The sequence below is a fragment of the Populus trichocarpa genome, chromosome 2 (assembly GCF_000002775.5).
Source record: "Populus trichocarpa isolate Nisqually-1 chromosome 2, P.trichocarpa_v4.1, whole genome shotgun sequence".
NCBI lineage: Eukaryota > Viridiplantae > Streptophyta > Magnoliopsida > Malpighiales > Salicaceae > Populus > Populus trichocarpa.
Genome location: NC_037286.2, coordinates 9,419,299 through 9,440,476, shown reverse-complemented (window position 1 = coordinate 9,440,476; position 21,178 = coordinate 9,419,299). Strand labels below are relative to the sequence as shown.

At 34.0% G+C, this 21,178-nt stretch overlaps 2 protein-coding genes across 2 annotated transcripts; both read right to left on the bottom strand.

Annotated features, from left to right (window-relative positions):
- Positions 1 to 3,818: 3,818 nt before the first annotated feature.
- LOC7462869 (polyadenylate-binding protein 2) lies at positions 3,819 to 11,248 on the bottom strand. The gene is made up of 9 exons (XM_002301135.4): positions 10,665 to 11,248; positions 9,219 to 9,337; positions 8,280 to 8,933; positions 8,100 to 8,177; positions 7,940 to 8,029; positions 7,023 to 7,157; positions 4,753 to 4,929; positions 4,462 to 4,665; positions 3,819 to 4,367 (listed from the first exon to the last, which is right to left on the bottom strand). Exons 1-9 carry the CDS (start codon positions 10,915 to 10,917, stop codon positions 4,104 to 4,106), a joined length of 1,974 nt encoding a protein of 657 aa, XP_002301171.3. The 5' UTR covers positions 10,918 to 11,248; the 3' UTR covers positions 3,819 to 4,103.
- A 5,175-nt stretch (positions 11,249 to 16,423) lies between these two features.
- On the bottom strand, positions 16,424 to 17,723 carry LOC7462868 (WUSCHEL-related homeobox 4). Its single transcript, XM_002301134.3, has 3 exons — positions 17,395 to 17,723; positions 16,860 to 17,141; positions 16,424 to 16,752 (listed from the first exon to the last, which is right to left on the bottom strand). Exons 1-3 carry the CDS (start codon positions 17,602 to 17,604, stop codon positions 16,603 to 16,605), a joined length of 642 nt encoding a protein of 213 aa, XP_002301170.1. The 5' UTR covers positions 17,605 to 17,723; the 3' UTR covers positions 16,424 to 16,602.
- Between the last annotated feature and the right edge of the window lie 3,455 nt (positions 17,724 to 21,178).

Below are 21,178 nucleotides of genomic sequence, written 5' to 3'. Positions count from 1 at the left end.
ATAATTTTTAAATACAAAAATGACAAGCTGATATTCCTAGTAAAATCAAAGATAAATGCATATGAAAATATTTTATTTCTATTATCCTTTTTATTTATTTTATCTTATAGGTTAGTTCAGGTTTCTAAAAAATAATTTTTATTTTTATAATTGCATCACACAAATATAACTTTATATATATATATATATATATATATATATATATATATATATATATTACAAGAGGAGAGAATTTAAAGATAAATTACAATAATCAATTGAAAGTATTATAAAATTAAAGAAATAAATAAAATATTAATTACTGTTTGAAAAATATTAAACTAAATTATTTTGAAATATAAAAAGAGAGTTGTACCTCTTTGGTTCCTTTTGGATGTTCTAGCAGGGATGCTGGGAGATTAATGACACTTGGAAGATTTTGTTTTTTTGTTGTTGAAATTAAGAGTGTCATTGTCTAGTCACACTTAATTATTTTACTCGAATATAATTTTTCATTGTATGTTTACTTTGAGAAAAGTTTGATTAAGAAAAATATATAATTGTTATCATAAATAATAGTTATAGACTTTGCTAACTAGAGCCTAAGTAAAAACAAGTTTGAGCATACATTTCACATTTAACATTTCCTTGATAAAGCTCTCATCTTTTAATCATGTGATGATAAAGAGCTCAGTTGAGCTCTCTTTAGCTAGTATGTTAGCATTAAAGTTGGAGATGAGTTTTGCTCTAAGATCATAAAAATCAATGATAAATCCAGGTTTCAGGCTATGGTATCATACCTGAGTAGATCCGTGAAATGTTATTAAAAGAACTTTGCACATAACATCGTCATCTTGTGTTACAAGCTTCAAGCTACTTCATACATTTAATATTTGTTCTTTTAGGTTTGTCGTTATTTTCTAAGTTTATTTTTACCGACATGTAATTTTTGGAGAGACAAGTATGTAAAACCTTATTATAAAGTTAGGAATCTCTTACTTGGTAGGGATGATATTCATTCTTAAAAGCTTGTATCATTACTAATCTCATCTCATGTTAGGATTTATTTTATAAGGAGTATACGAGTAAGATTCAAAGGGAGGTCGTGGTGGGTACTTATATGGTTATGACTTGTTAAGGTTCTATTTTTTATATATTCGGAGTTCAAATTTAGAAAGTCCAGTTTGAGAATATTCTCCATGGTGGGAGTAACTTTTTTGAAAGACTGGAATATGAGTATTGTCATGCCTATTTTTTTGTACATCGTTTCATCCCTTTTCTTAAAAAAAATTAGAGTTATTTATATGCATTAGTGATGTATATAGTGGAGCTAGATAGATGTAATCCAGTACACAATCCTATTATTACCTATATTCAAGCTTACGAAGGATGAGGATGGGGTACAAAAATAAATATTAATATCTATAAACAGCAAGGAGTCTTATGTACTTTATGTATTTGATAGATTATGGTATTTGTCTATGTTGAGCTTAAAAACAGTGTCATGGTAGTTGAAGAAACAATTCATAGTCACTTTGTCCATCTTTGCGGTTTCGTGTGCTTGTTTAAGCGATATGGTTAAGGAGGATACTAGGAGAACTTAGTCACGTTCAACTTAAGTCCTTAGCAGTTCAGCAATTAAGAATCCAGTAATGCATGGTCATGAAAAACACATAAATGTTCATTTTCTTCTTCTTGGTGAGTTCACGAAGGATGAAATTGTAAAGATGGTCCATTATCATTCTCAAGAGCAAGTTTCAGATACAATGACTAGCTCTTAAAACTTGATGTGTTCTTGAGAATGTGTGATCTAATGAATGTTTGTTTCGATCCAGATGTAAACTGATCGCTAAAGTTATCGGTGTTTTTAGCCATTAGAGTCCGGTTTGTCTGTTCGTTACTGCTATGTTAATAATTCTTACTGTTAAGGAACTTGTCATTTGCTTGGCCTTTTCCTTAGCCATGTACCGCGTCATTAGAATTGCTAGACGTGGGTTGCAATCAATCTAGTTGTTTACTTCAATGAAATCTTTCTTCCAATTCTTGCGTGTATTACATAAATAATCCGTTCTTAAAAAAATACACCGATTAAAATGGTTGTTGTGTTGGAGATGATGGTGGGCTAAGCATTATAAATTTACAATAATAATATGTTATTTCACAAGGGGGAAAGGGAGATGCAGTGTCGCCGGTGTTGTCATGGCAAAATTGCCATTATTTACAATAATATAATCTATTATTTTTTAAAAAATAAAATTGCTGATGTTCCTTATTTTCTTTCCTATACATTCCTCTCTCACACATAAGCATAAAACTATACTCTTTTGAGATATTTTAAAAATGGCAATTTACCTCTTCATGATCCCTAGAACTTCTTATTTGAAACCTATTGGTAAGAATGTTTGGTGCACCAACCTCTAGGTTCCAATTTGTCGTTGTTCAAGTCCTTCTCTCATGAGCCCAAAGTCCAGTAGGAGCCACAACGCCCACGTCAAGTTACATGACTGCCGCTAGCATTAGTTTATAATTAAGCAACGTTTGTTTTCACGTTTGAAATTGTGATTGATTGAGTGTATTTTAAAAAAGTGTTTTAAACAATGAATTTTGACTGCTATTTTGTGAAAAAAACATATACTAGAATAATAGGTTGAAAAATGATTTAAAATAAATTGGAATATTTTAGAGAATTGATCAAAAACACAAGGCAAGTTGAACTGATTCTCCACGATTCTAAGACATGATATGATCCTACTTGTGAAATCTAAACATAGTTCAGAATCGCTTCTAACAAATATTCAAAATCTCCCTGCCTCAAAAATTTAAGATACGTTTTGTATCAACGAAAACCATTTCAAGAAGATGGAACTGTTTAGAAAATCTAATATTCTGAGGATTTGTAGAAAAATGCCCTACTTTAACACCTTTTCATCTAATTTCATGGCATGTCAAACATTATTTTGAAAGGAGAACGATTTATAAACAAGTAAACCATTCTAAAATTCTATAAAAATTGATGTCGCCACTCACAAGGATCAACGGAAAAATCTAAGTAGCCTGTCCAACATAAAGAGTAGCCACCACAAGGATTTGTTCGAGGATGTTCTGGCATTGTTCCTTGAAAACCACAACCTTCGGTTTTGAAATCCTCTTTTACCAAAATTTGAAGCTATAATGGTTTTCCATGACATCCACGCAACTTTGTCCTAAGATGTTTGAGAAAGGATGTTAATCGGCACGGGCAGTGTGCTTTTGATCAAATTTATCGTCATTGCTGATGTTTGTTAATGACTAATTGTTTGAATTAAAAGGACCAAAGCGTGGCGCATGTTTATTAACCACCACCAATTTGTTTTTCTAGTGGTTGTTTGTCACGGGCTCATGCATAAAGAAGGGCAGACGACTTCACTGAGCTAGAGATGGTAAATACTAGCACCCCAGGATGCAGCGACCATGTTTCAACCAGACCCCAACTCACAGTGAGTTAACCAACTTCACCAGTGGGAACCTCTTTCCATAGCACAGAGGCCTACCCATCCGAGAAAACAATGTTAATCAGCAGAAGCGGACTGCAAGATACACAACCACGTAGCAGCCAATTATACAAGAACTACACAGAACAAAAAATATTCTTCATCTGGGTTCCGGGTTCCTATCATCCTCGGGATTCTTGGTTCCTCTCCACGCATAGAGCTCACTTGTTTCAAGAAAACGGTGCAATGCTCGTCTACCTGCACACCCATTTAAGAACCGCAGTGGTAATAATGATACCATAATTCAAAGTAAGATGCTTCCCAGGCCTGGACTCGACAAGTGAAACATATAAATATAAAACGTCACAATTAACAAATAACCCACAGCCAGCATTAATCAAACTAAAGAGAGGAGTTAACGGTAGAATCTGCAAATGAGTCGGAAAAAACACCCCCGACAAGACACAAGGAAAATCTATCAAGTTCTACCAAATACCTGGGGATCTTGAACAACACAAATGATTGCATACCAGGAATTCCAAATTTCAATCCCCCTACTTAAACCTAAAACCACACAATGGATGGAATGTAGCAACTTATCTGCCAATAAAACCAGGTCTAGATTTTGCAAAACCAATCCGATGCACTCTTTTCCTAATCCACCAAACACACCAAAGAAACAAGATTTTCATTCAGAGACAGTGAGGCAAGCTGGTCCGCTGGATTGTTGATCTGCTGCTGAGCAGCTACAGTCCTAAGAACCTCCATAGCCTCTGCCACTTTTGCCTTCAAAGCTTCTGGTGACTCGAGCAGGTGCAAAACCTCAGTTTGATCCATCTCTAGAAGCATGCCTGTAACCTTGGCTGCTGAATCATGCTCCAGCTGATCCACTAGGGGGTATAGACCCTCACCCAGCATCTGCCAACCAATAGAATCAAGAAAATAAGATAAAACTCTATGCCCAGGGAATCACTGGAACAAGTGAAGACAAACAAAGTGATGTGGACCCCACCGTCCTTTGCTGTTCAGGTGTTGCATTTGCAAGGGCAGTAGCCAAAGCAGTAATGGGCATGGGCTGTCCGCCAGCAGCATCTCGTATTGGCATGACACCCATGTCATAAGGAACTGAAAGCATGCCACCAGCAACACCTGGCATCGGAACATCTGGCATGTTACGACCAGGTGGGTAACGATAGACACGTCCCCTGGGAAGCATCTGGAACAAACAAATAGGATAACACATTTAATACAAAGAACATGGGATCAAAATGAACATGATAAGTTAAAAATATCTTCTACTCACCTGTTGCTGCATGAGAGGGACTGGCTGCTGGGTCTGTTGAACAGGGCCACCTCCACGTCGCCCTCCAGGGCGCTGGCCTTGCTGACCCTGCTGAACAAGAGGCACGAAAAAATTTGGCATTGGAGCACCACCAGGCCTCATTCCAGGTACAAGTTGCTGTTGATAGCCAAATCCAGCCTAACAATCAACCATTATTGCTCATTATTGTGCATTATGGGTTTCAAATGAAAAGTAAACATGCAATAATATTCTGCATCTAGGTTCATATAAATGCCCCGCATCAACTTCAGAATTGAGAACGGAACCAAAGAAATAGAAAGAGAAACAATCATTTCCTAGCAATAAAAGCACATCACATCTCAGATACTCAAGCTGCAACGAATTCATATCATAAACATTTGGAACTGCTTCAAGTCTCAATAATATGACTTCCAAGCCAACTATCTTGCAGGATTCTTTACAAAGTTCATCCCAGTTTATGCTAAAACTATTGACCACAACAGTCACAGGCCGGTACAGGAGTTATTAGAACCTCATGAAATGTACAAATATCCATTTGATTTAAAAAAATGAATAAAGGACATCGCACAATGTTGAATGAATCAGTACTAAAAACTCGAAACATCTACCATAAATGTCTGCATTTTGTGAGTGCATATGCACGCCTCAACACATGACATTTTCTTTCTGATTATGTCATGGCAAAACCCCTAAATTTAATTTTGTGTTCATATTAATTATTCATTTCTAATTAATTTGATAAGTTAACCCTTGTGTCCTCAAGAACACATTCAAGCGACCCTTTAGCTTCTTCGGTCACCTCTCAACAGAAGTGGGGCTGGAGTGCTGATATAAAAATAAATCACCATAAATTAGGCTACTTTGAAAAAAAAAACCCTTTCAAATTACAATCCCAGAAGCAGCAAGGAATATAATTTATATATTATTTTTTGTTTATATATATATATCTTTTATTGAGGTAGTTATAGAATGTAAAAAGGTTATCCTCCGCTGTAAATTGTGTCATTCTTTTTTTAGATTAATTTAATCTCTTTCCTAGCAGTAAATAATATTGATGATTAAAAATAATGATAATAAAACATCCATTAAAACTGGAATCTCCTTCCACAAAAAACTATGTGCCGGTCCTCTTCATCACAACCCTCTCTTGCATCACACCTCCCTCTTTATGTTTTTATTTGGACTCAATTTGCTTAGGATCTTGAATAAGGGGACTTGAAATAATGCTAATTAGGAGGAGGCAGTTGAATGATAACTATAACTCTTTCTAATTCAAAAGACCCTCTCCTTAAATTCATGCTTGTAATTCTTCATTTGATTCCACTAAAGCTTCAGTTTCAAGAGCCCAATTTCTGGGTTTGAGTTGATCTCAATTGCAGGTTCCAGAAATTTTTTATGTTGTTCTTGTTGCAATTTCTGGGTGTGTTAAACCTTTCCTTTTCGTTTTTTACCCGCATTCTATTTCTGATAGTTCATAATTAGCTTAAGATTTGAGAATTTCTAGCTACAACAGCACTCTGACCCCACTTATTGTCACATGATCATAGTTGATGGAGGAGAAATGACAAAAGTTAGCTACAAGGGTTAATTAAATGTGGTATGAGAACAAAAGGGTTGATTGACAGAATTAAAATATTAGAGGCAGGAATTTTTTTTGACAAAAACACAGATACATTTTGGGGTTTTGCCTTGTGTTAATTGTTGATGCATTACATGCCTGACAAGACCTCCTTCCAACAACTACAATTTAAAAGAACACCTCATTTTGAAATATATGGACATGCTGGCCTGGAAAGCCACCACAAATGCATATACTGGAGGAATGGTGTAAATCCCATAATGCGGCAGGCAGGGATTTCAAATATATTCATATAGTTCCAAAAGATCAAAACTGAAAGGGTTATAAGAAATTGCTAAAAAACATTTTGAATATAAAACGAACAATTCAAACATAAAAATGAACTATCATTCTATAGCCATAGAGACATTGACTAGAAGAACCAAATGAATAGCAAATGATCTGGCAATCATGAAGGAGGAGGTATCTTTCTATGGCCATAGAGACATTGACTAGAATGAACTATCATTGCCAGATCATTTGCGCTATTCATTTGGTTCTTCTAGCCCATGTCTCTATGGTTATAGAACGATAGTTCATTCTTCTTCTTCTTCATGATCTGGTAAGCATGAAGAAGAAGAATGAACAATCATTCCATAGCCATAGACATTGACTAGAAACAAATGAATACCTGAGGAATCATTGCTGGAGGTCCTTGCCCATATAGAAATTGCTGCCCAAGACCGGGAGCCCCAGGAGGATACATTTGCATACGAGGAGCAACTGAAGGTGCCATGGCAACTGGCCTCATTTGAGAAAATTGTGCCTGCAAGAAACAAGACAAGTTAGCAACAAAGTCACAAACAACCACAGTAACATTGAACATGCAGCAATAGCATTTAACAGAAAGGAAGTGATCACATGTTCCAATAGAAAATAAACCACGATAGTTACCTCCCTTTTTCCTACCACCAATTGAATGTGATTTCATACATGTTACATAGATATCACCCAATAGCTAAAAGAACGAAACATGCTTGCATCAAAAAATGGTAGGGATCATGATCCCATAACCATAAATAGCATTGCTTTTCGGGAGGTGGCATCTCCATGGTCTTGCCAGAAGAAATGACAATATGCTAGAGAAACAATCCACTTGAAAGTTAATACACCTCCCTTAGAAATACCATGGAACTGTTTGAAGAGACTAGATATATAAATATCTTTCAGGAAGAGAAGTTTAGAATGAAAAGGTAAAGTTGTTAAAAGTACAAATGCACAATAAAAAATACAGTACATAGTAGGTATCAAGTAAAAATGCCTTCGAAAGTTCATACACTTACCTTAGAAATACTATGGATTCAATGCGACTAGATAAATAAATATCTCAGGAAGAAGAAAAGTTTAGAATGAAAAAGAAAAGTTGTCAAAAGTACAAAAGCACAATAAAAATACAGTACATAATAAGTAAAGTATCAAGTAAAAATGAAAATGCCTTCCAAACAGCCAGAACATCCATAAAATACAATAAGTAACTTCAAGGAGACAGTATGGAATAATAGAATATTTTCATCAAGAACATTTATTCATTTGCACCCAAAATAGTACCTGTAGCCTTGCTCTTCTCTCTTCCTTCCGTTGAGCAGGGGCAACATACAGGGGTTTGCTAACAACCATTTTTCCATTCATCTCTGCAAGCTGTATAAAAACAATAAGGATGACTATGAACTTAGATTACAGTGTGGCAGCCATGAAGCTCATAACTTACAGCTCTAGATGCTTCTTCAGGAGTTGAGAACGCAACAAATCCAGAACCTCTGCTAATACCACTAGGGTCGTGCATAACCTGTAAAATTTGAAAAGTGAAAAATGCTTGAATGTCAACATCCATGGGAAGAAGAAATTGTGCAGGGCTGATTTCCTTCATATATGTGTAGTATTTACATACCTTGCACGAAGTAATAGTGCCAAAGTCAGAGAACAATTCCTTGAGTTTTTCATCATTAACACTATCGTCCAGATTCTTGATATACAAATTCACGGCTTGGTATTTTTCAACAGACTCCAGGCTCTGCTCAAATCGCCCTTTCAGTTCAAGCTCTCTTTCAGATTTTTTTTGGGCTTTTCCAACATACCACTCCTTATCATCAAATTTCTTGCCGTTAAGAGCCTCTACAGCTTTGGCAGCATCATCTACATTTTCAAAATTGACAAATCCAAAACATTTTGATTTTCCATCTGCATCCCTCATCACTACAGCACTAGTAATTGCTCCATGTTCTTCAAAAATACTCTTCAAGTCTTCGTCTGTTGTGGATTCAGCAAGATTTTTCACATAGATGTTGTTGAATTTGATGTTACTTAGAGCACTATCTCTTTCCTGTTTGCGCAGAAAGTTTCCAACATACACTTGTTTATCATTAATCAGCATGCCATTTAATTTATCTATTGCATTTTGAGCAGCCTCTTCACTGTCAAATTGTACAAAACCATAGCCCTTGGACTGGCCAGAAGCATCAGTAGCGACTTTGCAAGAAAGAATATTACCGAATGAAGAAAACGTGTCATGTAAAGCTTTGTGATCAATAGTCTTGTCCAGATTCTGAAGTCCCCAAAATGCAACGCAGAATATAAGGTCAGGGTTAGTCTAAGGCATCACAAAAGAATAGGCAAGAACAGAAGCCCATGCAGCTCCAAGGCAGTTTTGTTTTCAGAATATATTACCACAGAAGTATAAAAAGGATCAATATAAAGCCTTTCCAATTGGAGAATTAATATCTTAGTAGCATAAAGAAAAGATTTGAATTCCAGGCAACCAAAATAACCATCAGCTACCTTAAAGGAGATAAAAGAAAGAAAAGTCAAATAGAACAGTGAAAGTGAAAACCTTGATAAATATATTCGCCATGCCACTCTTACGAATACTTGGGTCCCGATGTGAATACATGATCCTGAGAGGCTTGTTATTGAGTGGAGTGAAGTTTAAGACATCCAATGCCCTTGCAGCTGCAGATGAGTAAATAGATAATAAGCATGTGCAGTGAAGAACAAAAGTAAGACAACCATGAGCTTCAAGTAAAGTGTTAGTGCCATTAAAGCAAGTGTGGAAGTGAGCTGTCAACATAGGCACTGACTAGTGATACCTTGCATATGTTTCTTTAATAAAGAGTAATAGCCCAACAAACTTCTATAATATGATTTTCGAATTACCACATACATGGAAAAGCCACTTGAATGCTAAATCACTTCAAAAGCTAGGGGCGTATATTACATGACCAAATCATCCTACACAAAATTCAAATCAATTGCTACCACCTCCACCTTCTGTATATTATGGGCGTGTCTTCCCTTTCTATCTTTACACTCTTGATTCACATTCTCAGATGTGAAACCTTTGCATCCCTGGGAATGGGCAAGATTGAGGGAGCAAGTAGGTTTAATGTGTATTACTAAAGCCACACCCTAACTCCAATACATGGATTATAGTTTATGTACATGCTATTCCTTTATGGTTCAAAATTCTGATCACAATCCTATAAAATCTCACCCATTTGATCCAACCAGTTGTGACTCTGAAATTAAAATCTTACTTGATCTCTCCAGCTAGCTCAATTGTGAGCATAAAAAAAAATGAAGGTCACACAATGGCAGAGCAAGTACAGGTATTAGTAGCATAGCAAAAAGTGGTTGATCCACACTCTCCGCAAATCATAATAGATCCAAAGGAGAAAGAAAATTTATGCAATGGTTTAGTGAGTGAAATTAAATTGATCACTCCTGGTACTAAAAGTCCTCCAGGCTATGTAGTCTCACTCAACCCAATCCATATAAGTTTAAAAACTCGCACTGGTTCCTGCTTAACCTAAAGTTAATGGGCTTTAGAACATATCTTCCTAAGACTTATCTTCTCAGCATGGTCCCTCAACGTAACTTCATCTATGGTACTGTATCATTAGCAAATACCGCACAGAAAAATTCCCACTCTTTCTTAAAGAATATTTCTAAATGATGACCGATATTTTTTAAGCATGACAGCAGGAGTTATAGAGTCTAGGGCATTACACGAACTCGGCAATCCCTAGGTTACACTGGATACATGGTTGACGTTACAACAACAAAAAACACTACCATATCCAGTTTTTATTTAATACAAATTTGAATTTTTCAATAAAAATTAATTATTCTGTTAGATTCGACAATCTTCATCTAGATGATTAATTAAACCACATCAGCAGCTTAAATATCTTACGCGTTCACATTTTTCAGTAATGTAAACTCAAATTTACAATAAGAAATGCAATTAAAAAAATATTAGTTCAGGGAAAATGCTAACCATCCTGAGGGTTGCTGTAGTTAACATAACCATAACCAAGTGATCGCCTGGTGCTCAAATCCCTACAGACCCTAACCGAAACCACCTGACCGACCTGATTAAACAGATCGTAAAGCTGCGAATCAGTCACGTTGAAGTCAAGATCTCCAACATAAAGCGAAGTCGGCACAAACTGGATCGCTCCAGGTCCCGCAGCCACTCCGTTGGGTCCAGGTACTGGAGCCGCTGCTTGATGCACCTGAATCTGCGCCATCTCAAATAATAATAAAAATAGCACACAGGCCTTCTAGATCCTTCAAATATTTTCAATTTTTTCTTTTTTTGTGAACTTTTTATTTCCCTCTCCTCTTGCTATTATTAAATTAAAATCTAGAGATCGAAAAAATACACAGGATTCTAAACTGGAAATTTAAGACCTAAAACAAGTAAATTTGGGGAGGAGAGGGATAGGTAGAGAGGGATAGATTCATCGGATGGGAACCGAGCGGGATACGACGGAGAAAAGGAGAATTTTTTTGGGATTTTTTTAGGTGGGAGGGCAGAACAAACTGCACCGCACCGGTAAAGCAGTGACTGGTGCGGTTTATATAGTGAGGTTATTAGGAGAAAGAACCCTAGTTTCGTTATCAGAGAGACTTTAATTGTTGGCCGTTCGATCATGTCGTGGCCTGTTGACTGGGGTTTGTTTGAACGGTTATAACGAATCCATCGTAATTATGATTAAATAAAGTCAGGTATGTTACGTAACAATTTAGCGCACGGGACGACACGGATGGGCACCCTATTAATCCTTTCAATCCCCCGCGTAAGTCTTTTTACCCGCAATAATTTTATTTTTTTACCGCTACGAAATAAATACCTTGGAAATTGCTAATTGTTTTTTTTTTTTGTTAAAAAAATTTCATCCAGCCCAATGGACCAGAGATTTCTAATTTTTGTCTCATTTCAGTATGGTGTCTAAAAAGCCCAAAAAACCAATAATTAAGAGCTATGAACTTAGCCGAAATTATTCAGATCGGCCTTAATGCCAAAGTAAAAGCCCAGAACGACCTCCTCGGTGGCCCAATCCCATGTTTTTCTTTTTTGGTGTATAATTAATAATACGGGGCATCATCTTTGAGCAAAACCCATGGAGGGGAAGGTGTTGTGCGCTTTATATAAAGCTCGTCATTGATAGTTAGATGTAACGTGCATTCCATGATAGAATTATGTACTTAGGCTATACACCTACAAGTCTCATCTCTATCATGTAGTCCTGCTAATTATCAACATTACAGATTTGGATCTTCTTGTATTCATTTCTTTATTTTTAGTCAGATTCGTTAAGCCTGAGATACGAATTAATGGTTATAATTTTGACAAATATTAAAAATTGGATCTTTGTAACCTGGGGTACTTTCTTCATTATTCCTTGCATAATTATATTTATTATATTATTTTGGTAATTATTCTAGGTTTCAAGGAGGTTGAGAAGAGTAAGGTCTGATCTAATTAAAAAGTATAATTTTTTATCTGATTAGAGATTGAGAAAACCTTTAAATAAGGGTCAACATTTATTATGTGGTATTGTTTTTGTTTAAGTTGTTGTATTTGGATTCTTTTTAATATTTAGATTAAAACTTCCAATTTAATTAGGATTTTACTAGTTAGGAATCTTAAAGCTAGATGTGCAAACCTCATGTTAAGTAGTATAATTCCAAACCAAAAAACAATAAATTAAGAGAAAAATCTTTATAATTAGAGATGAAAATTCCTAATTAATTAGCGTAAAAACTTTTATGAAATAAAAATTTATTTGGCATGCAAAAAGTATAGATGACTGAATATTAGACAAGAATAATATGTGGGACAATTTAAGATTGGCATTTTCATAAATAAAGCAAAGTCTCCCTCCCTCTTTTATGATGAAGCCCACACCATTTGTAATGTAAGAAAACTTGAAAACTCTTTTTTTTTCCTGCTTTTCTCTCAAATATTATGGCATGGAAAGTGATAAGTAAGTGATTCTTACTAAACTAATTAAATCAAATTAGAAAAAAAAAAGCAATTGGGAACTAAGGGAATTGGAGAGAGGAAATGTACAAATTGGAAGAGGAAGAGGGATCCCTGAGAATTATTGCAAAATATTCATTTAGTTGGGTTATTTGGTAATGGTAAGATGCTTATTTTACAATAAATGCACTTATTTTCTTGAATTATGATACAAGATTGAAAATCCCTGATTTTTGAATTTTTAAGGTTTATATAAACTTTAATGAAAATGTCAAATTGTGTAAATTTATAGCAAATTAGGGTTGTGAACACATGGATAAAGGTCTAATGTGAGAAATTTAAAACAAATTTAAGAAAATAAAAACCGTAAGTGGCTAGCCATGATTAGGTATATGAGAAGAATTTAAATTTTTGATTAAATTGTGTGATATTTTCATGTATTAATGAAGCTAAGAATGTTTAAGCTTGATAAAGAACAATGTAATGTGGATTGCTAAAAATGTATTTATTATGGTCATATAATGGAATGATGAATTCGTTAGAAAGTTGACTAAGTTGTGTAAATATTTTGTTTTAAATGATGTTATTGTACTTAAACTTAACTGACATGATGATGAAATTGTATTTAATCATGGTTATAATTCATGTGAGATAAAACACAAAGATATTGGGTTATGTTTAGAAATGTGGAAAGATATAAGTATAAGAATTAATAGATTACATGAATGTTTAGGGTTTTAAATGATGTGCTGATGTTAGAAATTGATTGGGAATTATAATTTAAATAGTTATATATATCGTGTCTTGACTGATGATTTGAAAAAATAAGAAAATAGAAAATATATATGTTGGATGCAAAATGTTAGTAAAAAAAGGAGATTATATGCCAAATGCAAATTGGAAATATGGAAGAAATTGTGAAATTATATTTGAAATACAAATTAGTAATATGAAATGAATAATGATGTGTTTGAATAAGTATGAATAATGGGTTGGAATGAATTGGGTACTAATTGAGGATGTTTCTTTACAAATCAGAAGGAACATTCAAGATTGGACTACAGTTAAGGGAGCTCGTACTACTGGAGAGTTAGGTAGGTGTTCGTCACCTTAATTTTTTTATTTAAAGATATATTCTTATTAAAATTTCTTTACACAAGTGAAATGAGTTTTGAGATAAAATTAAAAAAATAAAATTGTGTTAAAAGAAAGTCAACTATTTGGACGTGAACTAATCATTATATGTTAAGGTTGGCCATTTAGAAGAAAACTAATCATTATATATTAAAGTTGGTTGTTTGATAATCATTATATGTTAAAGTCAACAGCTTAGACAACGACTGATTATTTATGTGTTAAAATCAACTGTATGGATGAAGACTAATTATATATATATATATATGTTTAAGTCAACCATACTAGCAGAGAATAAACATTTAAAATTAAGTTAGTCATACTAGCGAAGACTAATGGTGTAAAAATAAGTTAGTCATGTTGGCAACAGATAATTATTTGATATTTAGGCGGGCATAATAATGGAAACTGTGTTAGATAATTTTAATCATAACGACGAAGCTTGTAATTGAAAAGGAATAATTCAAAAGAAGTGAAACTATTAAGGTTTGATATAGTACATGAGTGTAAGATATACCATTGTCGTAGTGATTTTGTAGTTGAAATTGCATAGTTTTTTTTTTGTGCTAGGTGGAATTCATAATTTTCATCTCATGAAATTTAATTAAATTGATGTATATGTTAAGTTTAGAGTAAATACTCTATGGAAAACAGCATCTGAAAATTCCTGTAAAACTTTGAGCGCGATCCAACGGTCGGATTAAAAGTTCTGGTCTTTTTGAGCCATTATTTTAATCTGGAGTGACCAAACATCTTCTCGAGATTAAACCTATCTCACTGGTTCATAAATGCATCTGCTAAATCATCCTCATAATCTATCTAGACAGATCCTCATCTAGTTGTGGCAGACTCACACTTGACTACCCAAAATCATCTGTTATCGCAAGCCTAGCTACATCAGATACTATGGAAGATTATCTTGGCATTCCATTGCATATAATGGTTAAAGTATTGGAGGTCATAAATGATGATGAACTCAAGTTTAAAGTAAAAGAATGTGGTACAAACTACAAGTGGACTTCATAAAAATAGAAAGTATAAAATTAAATATATATTTTTCTTTAGCATATACACACCATAAATTAAAATTTGAAATTTGTAGGGCAAAGATATTTTACTTTGTGAATAGGTTGGTTACAATTTTATATTTGAAGTATCTATTAATTTGAAGTGATCGAGTTCAATTTCTAACTGTTAACTAAAGGCGAGTCTTTTAGAAGTTCAATTTTACACCAAGACTTTTTAGGTTTTGAGGAGTTTGAGAGGAGTTTAAGGTGTAATTTAATAAAATAAACATACTTTTTTATTCAATCATTTGATTGGGTTGGAACTTTGACTGAAGATGCTAAAGGCTCTTTTCCTTTAAAGTTAAAATTTCATGATCATCGAAGACCGTGAAAACCTTCAAATAATGGTTGAAAGTTAATATGTGAGACTATCTTTATTTATATTATTGTATTTAGATTTTTTTTTCTTATTTAGACTAAAAATTTCAATTTAATTATGATTTTACTAGTTAGGATTCATAATGCTATATGGATCCTATTAGTTATTAGTTAAGTTTTAAATGTAAATCTTTTTACTATAAAAATTTTTAGATCTAGAATTAATATAAATAAAAATGTCTAATTTATCTTTATTTAAAGATTCAAACTATTATTCAGACTTTTATAAAATATCAAAGACTCTCTCTATTCCTTTATAGCACTAGGGTTGTAATTTTAACCTCAAGACTTGAGAACCTATGTTTTTATCAATGATATATACTGTGTAATTTTGACAATTTGTTTTTATGGATTTTTCCCAATTACCCATATTTTTACTAAATTAAGGATATTGCACTTGCGATAAATACTCAGAGATGGCATTAGCATTTGGTGGAAGATAATACTTATTTTTCGTCTGTCATGCTCTAATTTGGATGAAGTAAGAATTTAGTCAGTATTGTTTTTCTTATAATATATATATATCTAGCAGTATTCTTCCATATGCATAAGAGTAACGCTACTTTTTTTTTTTCTTCCTATCTCATTTCTCTCCGAAATTGAAACTAGAAAAATACCAATTTTTAGCCATTGGGGATCTCCTGATGAGGACCCCTTCTATTAAAGAGAAATTAACTACTCTCACTCGTTCACATTTTATATACAGCAGTGATCATCTTTCCCTCCACATATTTTTGGCATGGTTTGGTTTTTTCCCCCCTTAATCAATGATATCTCTTTCACCAAAAAAAAAAAAGAAGCAATAATATCCTTGGCATGGTTGATGAGGAGCCCCACATAACAGTGACTGATATTTTTTTTCTTGGGAAAATGCATGTCAATCACTGTCAGCAAAATAAAGATAAAACTTTCATGACTCCTGATAGTTGATACGCTACTTTATGAAAGTCTTCTAAGTAGTGCAACATATCATTTTTTTTTCTCGGTATCGGTGGCAGAGGACACATCTCTTTTCCGATTTGAAAATTGAAACTCGAAAATATGAAGCAGCTAGCAGGCTTAAAAGATTGGAACTAGGTGCGTGGACTTCAGTGTCCACAGGTTCCTCCTTTTAACCTAAAATCTTTTCTCAGCAAGGTTTCCCTAGCTAGTCGAAACGATCACACACATCTACAAGAAGAGACCGAATAAAGAGTGACAAGGAGCTTTGGTTCCAAGTCAGAAAATAGAGTACAAAGAGACAATGCCTTTCTTCTTTCTCGAAACAAAGAAAGAAACTAAAGAAAGAAAAGCACGTCAAGGCAGATCATCACAATGAAATTAACAAAGTTGAATGGGATTTATTTATTTATTTCTTTACAACCCCTTCATCTGCCTTCCGGGTGCAATGGGAAAAGCTCGAGAGTTCTATCTCCCTTCTCTCTACATGACCTGCTGTCCTCTAATTCCAAGCACTCAAAGGTCCAGCTCCTACACTTTCTTTTGTATGGACTATCCTCCTCTCCCTCCACCTCTCCCTGTACAAAAATAAGAGTATTAAATATAAACTAAGCAAAACATTCAAAGCTTCGTTTATCAGCGTGAATAAATTAAGAATTAAGTCTTTATGGCTGCTGAGACATACCCTAGTATCCAAAGATATAATGGTAACGGGAGATGGGGTTCTCGGACTATGGCTTAAACCAAGGCTGTTCCTCTTCTGTTTTTGCCTCTCGCGGGCTTTGTGATTTTGGAACCAGTAAAAAACATTCTTCCCTTCAATCTTGCCGTATCTGCTTAGTTGTGCAGTGATATCTTCTATTTGTTGCCCATTAGGAGTTCTCATTCCTCCCCTATACAACATCTCTAGTATACCTATCTGCTCTTGCGTTGGGTTCCAACGTGTCCCTCCCGGGTGCGTCTCCCCCTATATGCATCCGAATTTTTAATATTTAGGTAAGAAAACCACCGTGCTTGACCTAAAAATGCTTTTCTAGTTATCTTTTCTTTTCTTTTTTGTCGTTTTTCTTTGAAAATTCATGTGCCGCTACTATCCATATGTTACGGTATATGTGTAGTGTAATTTAATTCGATGTCTGGAGTAATTAAGATAGCACAGATCAATCCAAGCAGAAGTAATTAAAAAAAGATAGTATTAGCTAGATAAGAATGATCAGTACCTGAGGGGAATCTTTCTTCTCGTCAGAAGAGGCAAGATTTCTAGGGCCACTGTCGGGTCTAATGAAGCTCTTGAGATCGAAAGAGGCAGCACTATGATCTGTGTTGGCCAGCTTGGGAGCGAGAGGGCGTAAACGCTTGAAACCCAGCGTAAGAAAGGGTTCGTGCTCCCAAAATCCACGTGCCAACTGATGCACCTTCATGCTTCCCATGGCGAAGGACTGAATGATAGGGAGTGGTAATTATATAGAGGATGCTAAAGAAAGTGGGATATGAGGTGGTGCTTAGAAGAACCCAAGACCAAATCATTAGGGGAGGTTGACTTATGATTTCCATTTTTAAAAGAAAGAACGAGGCACACACAAATTTAACACAGAGGGAGAGAGACCATGTGTGATCGATCGAGCGTGTGGGTGTGTGAGTAACTGTGTGTATATGCGTGTGGGTTGGCCCGTCTAATCGGGTCGTTTTTTTTCTTGCTTTCATGATAAGGTGTCCCATGTTTTTCGGTGGCCTCTTCGGTTCTCTCTCAAGCTTTTTTTTTTGTTATTATAGTATAAAGTAGAGAGGGAGAGAATGAAAAAGATTCCTCCAATCCCAAAACTTGAAAATGGAACTTCTTTGCTTTTCAGGATACGGAAAAATATTGGTGACTGAGAGAAGCCAGCGAGTGAATGCCGTCGTCTCGAAGTGGTAGAGAATGTTGAAAAAACAAAGCATATATAATCACAATATATCTATTTGAATGTAGTAGCAGCATACCATATCCAAATCCAACTCCTCTTCTTCGAGAGCTGTAGCTAGCTCCAGTTTCCCACGTAGAATAACCTCTCTAAATTATAAAAACCTCCGAACCCCACCTCTTATTCCCCTTTTTCTTAATTCTATGGCAGTACCTTATCGTGTCTTATTACACTAACTATATAATGTATTATCTCATAAACCACTGATTAGTTGATGATAAGTACGTATTATAACATTGGGGTGAATAATAATTCTGATTCTGTGCGTTATAATTAGTTGTTGAGTGAAACTAGAGCATCGCAGAAGGATCTCACTGACTGCAATCACGGCCATCATGCACTTTGGACTGTCAATAAGTGATTCTGCGTAGCACGTGTGATTTGGTAAATGAATTGGGAGACATTAACAGCAGACGTGCTTGATTAATCTGGATTATCATCAATCACTATAAAAAAACATTTGCCAAATGGTAAATTTATGTTCTTAATTATTATATATATATGATTGCCCTTGTGTGGCTGTAACTTTCTCTAGTGGTTTAGTAATTAAGGGTGCCAATGTGGACAGACCAGAGTTCATTGACTATTTATAGGAATCTCGACTGAGCTGAGCATGTTTTTCCTCTTATGGACAAGGTTACGTTCTTGGAAGCGATTGCACTTCAAATACATGTCCTAAACGCATTAAATTTGTTTCCAGTAATTGTGTGGAGAGACCTCGTGTCTTGACTTGGTTGGGGAGTCGTCCATTATTAATTTTCACAGATTTTGTGGGGGATATTAATGTGAAATAAAAATGTATTAAAATATATTTTTTATATTAACAAATCAAAAAACATCTTAAAAAATCAATTTAATATTTTTTTAATAAAAAACTAATTTAAAAAGCATATTAAAAAACATGTTTAAAATGAGGGATAAAGCCATTTTCCACGTGATAACAGTGAAAAATATTAATTTAATATTCTTTTTATATAAAACAAATTTTAAAAAGGATTTTAAAAAACATGTTAAATTAATAAGCTGTTAAAAACATTACGAGTACATTTGATTAACTAATGTAACAAAAATTCTTCAGGCTATGACTCTAGTGTAACTTTCATGCATCTAGCTGGCTATATTATCCATATGATTTTTACCTATGGACAAAATTCACTATATTTTGTTTTTTCCGGTAAACAAAGGCTTCTAAGATAAAGATTTGGCGACCGAGTTGATGTGAACCTCTCTCTCTCGACCACATATTTGCAATGTAGTACAATAAGATCCTTCAGCTAACAATGTTTTTGGCCTGACATATGGATTTGGGTTGCTGAACAACTCATTCTAAACTCTTGACGGGTTTATACACAGACGACATGCAGACCTTTGGCTTTCCTCTTAACATTTAAGCTTATCTGCTCTTGCTTTCCTTGCACAATTTAAAGAACCGACAACTTGGATTTCTTTTCTTTCCTTTCTTTTTATCATCAACAACTTGGATCTTCGTATAGCAACCAATTCTTGAATTATATAAAACAAGAAAAGTAGTGAAAGAGATTTTTTTTAAAAAATTAAAAAGGTTGAGCATAGTCTAATAGTTAAACTGAAAATTATTGTTATTTTTGTTAAACATGTCGTTTGGTGTGTCTAGAATTATTTTCGAGCTTTGTCTTGTCTAACTGATTCATAAATATATTCACCAGAAATTCCATGTCAGTACCCTCTACTAATACTAACTAAGCTTTCTTCACATAAATCTTGAATCAACTTCTTTCATAATAAAAAAGAGAAATATAAAGCTAATCACCTCTTATAAAGAAACTGTATGGGAATGCGGTGCAAACCGCATTCCGTACCGTGTTTTCAAAATATTTAATTTTTTTTTTGCTAAAATTTAATATGTTTTGTATGTTTTAGATCATTTTGATGTGCTGATGTCAAAAATAATTTTTTTAAAAAAAAATCATTGGCATACACGAAAAATTATTTGAAAAGTAACCGTAACCACACTGTCAAATACTCTAAAAAAAACCATTATGAATAAGAAAGTCATAAATAATCAGGTTTTAACACTTTTCTTCTCTTATAACTCACCGAAATTCTTGTAATATCCATATTTTTTAAAACTATAAAATCTAATGATCTCTCCTCTCAAAGTGACCAATAAGTCAGTTCTTTTATTTAAAATTTCAACAACTCTATTATAAACAGTTTTTTTATTTAAATATCAATAACTCTATTATGAACTTAGCCTTATATTTAATTCAGATTGAAAACTATTATAAATAAGTTACTCATTTTATATATATGCATATAATTATTGATTCATTTCTAGCTATATAATAATTTAGCACCTCATAATCAAAATATAACACAAATTATTTTCTTATTAGGTAGAGTTTTCATTTCTTTAGAGTTTAAAAATAACATAAAACTCTTTATAGCACTTCAATCTAGTATCGCTTCACTTTTCATTATAGAATTACTCGAGTCTTTTCTATTGGAACAATAAACTTCAAATTCTTACACTATAAATATCACATTCTATCTCAATCAATTCATCAAAATTTGAAACTACTAAATCTGGAAAATTCGAACACTTAATATGGCAATCGGTCAAAGCCACTTCATTTTTGTTGTTTTTTTAAACTAGAAAACCCTTCTAATTTTTCATTAAAACTTAAGCATGAAAATATGCTTCGCTTCTCTCAATTGTCCCCACTTTAATTCATATGTGTTAATAGAATTAGATTTTAAAAAATATTTTTGTTTTTTGTTCAAATAACTAGCACGCTATACTTTACTACTTAAACCAGATAGCAATTAATCTCTATGTTTAGCATCCACGACCTCTACAATATGCTTGCTGCTATTCCAAAGAGAACAACACGTAAAGGTTAAAAAAGTTAAAACTTGAATGCCTCATGGGTGATTCTTTTGGGAATTACCTCTTCGAATTAAGTTGCATTGTGAAGCAAAAAGTTGCAAAGTGAAAAGCCATCATAGCTAGTAACTCTAGAAAGAGGAAGCTCGCTTCCAAAAGCGATCTCTTTGAGGTTAA

What these genes read in the sequence shown, in the direction of transcription:
- LOC7462869 (XM_002301135.4), bottom strand. Translation starts at nt 10,917, where the DNA reads ATGGCGCAGATTCAGGTGCATCAAGCAGCGGCTCCAGTACCTGGACCC. An exon ending in GCACTATTACTTCGTGCAAG is followed by an intron (nt 8,178 to 8,279) that starts GTATGTAAATAC and finishes CAAATTTTACAG; the next exon opens with GTTATGCACGACCCTAGTGG. An exon ending in CACCTGAACAGCAAAGGACG is followed by an intron (nt 4,368 to 4,461) that starts GTGGGGTCCACA and finishes ATTGGTTGGCAG; the next exon opens with ATGCTGGGTGAGGGTCTATA.
- LOC7462868 (XM_002301134.3), bottom strand. Translation starts at nt 17,604, where the DNA reads ATGGGAAGCATGAAGGTGCATCAGTTGGCACGTGGATTTTGGGAGCAC. An exon ending in AGAAGAAAGATTCCCCTCAG is followed by an intron (nt 17,142 to 17,394) that starts GTACTGATCATT and finishes GGATGCATATAG; the next exon opens with GGGGAGACGCACCCGGGAGG. An exon ending in TTATATCTTTGGATACTAGG is followed by an intron (nt 16,753 to 16,859) that starts GTATGTCTCAGC and finishes ATTTTTGTACAG; the next exon opens with GGAGAGGTGGAGGGAGAGGA.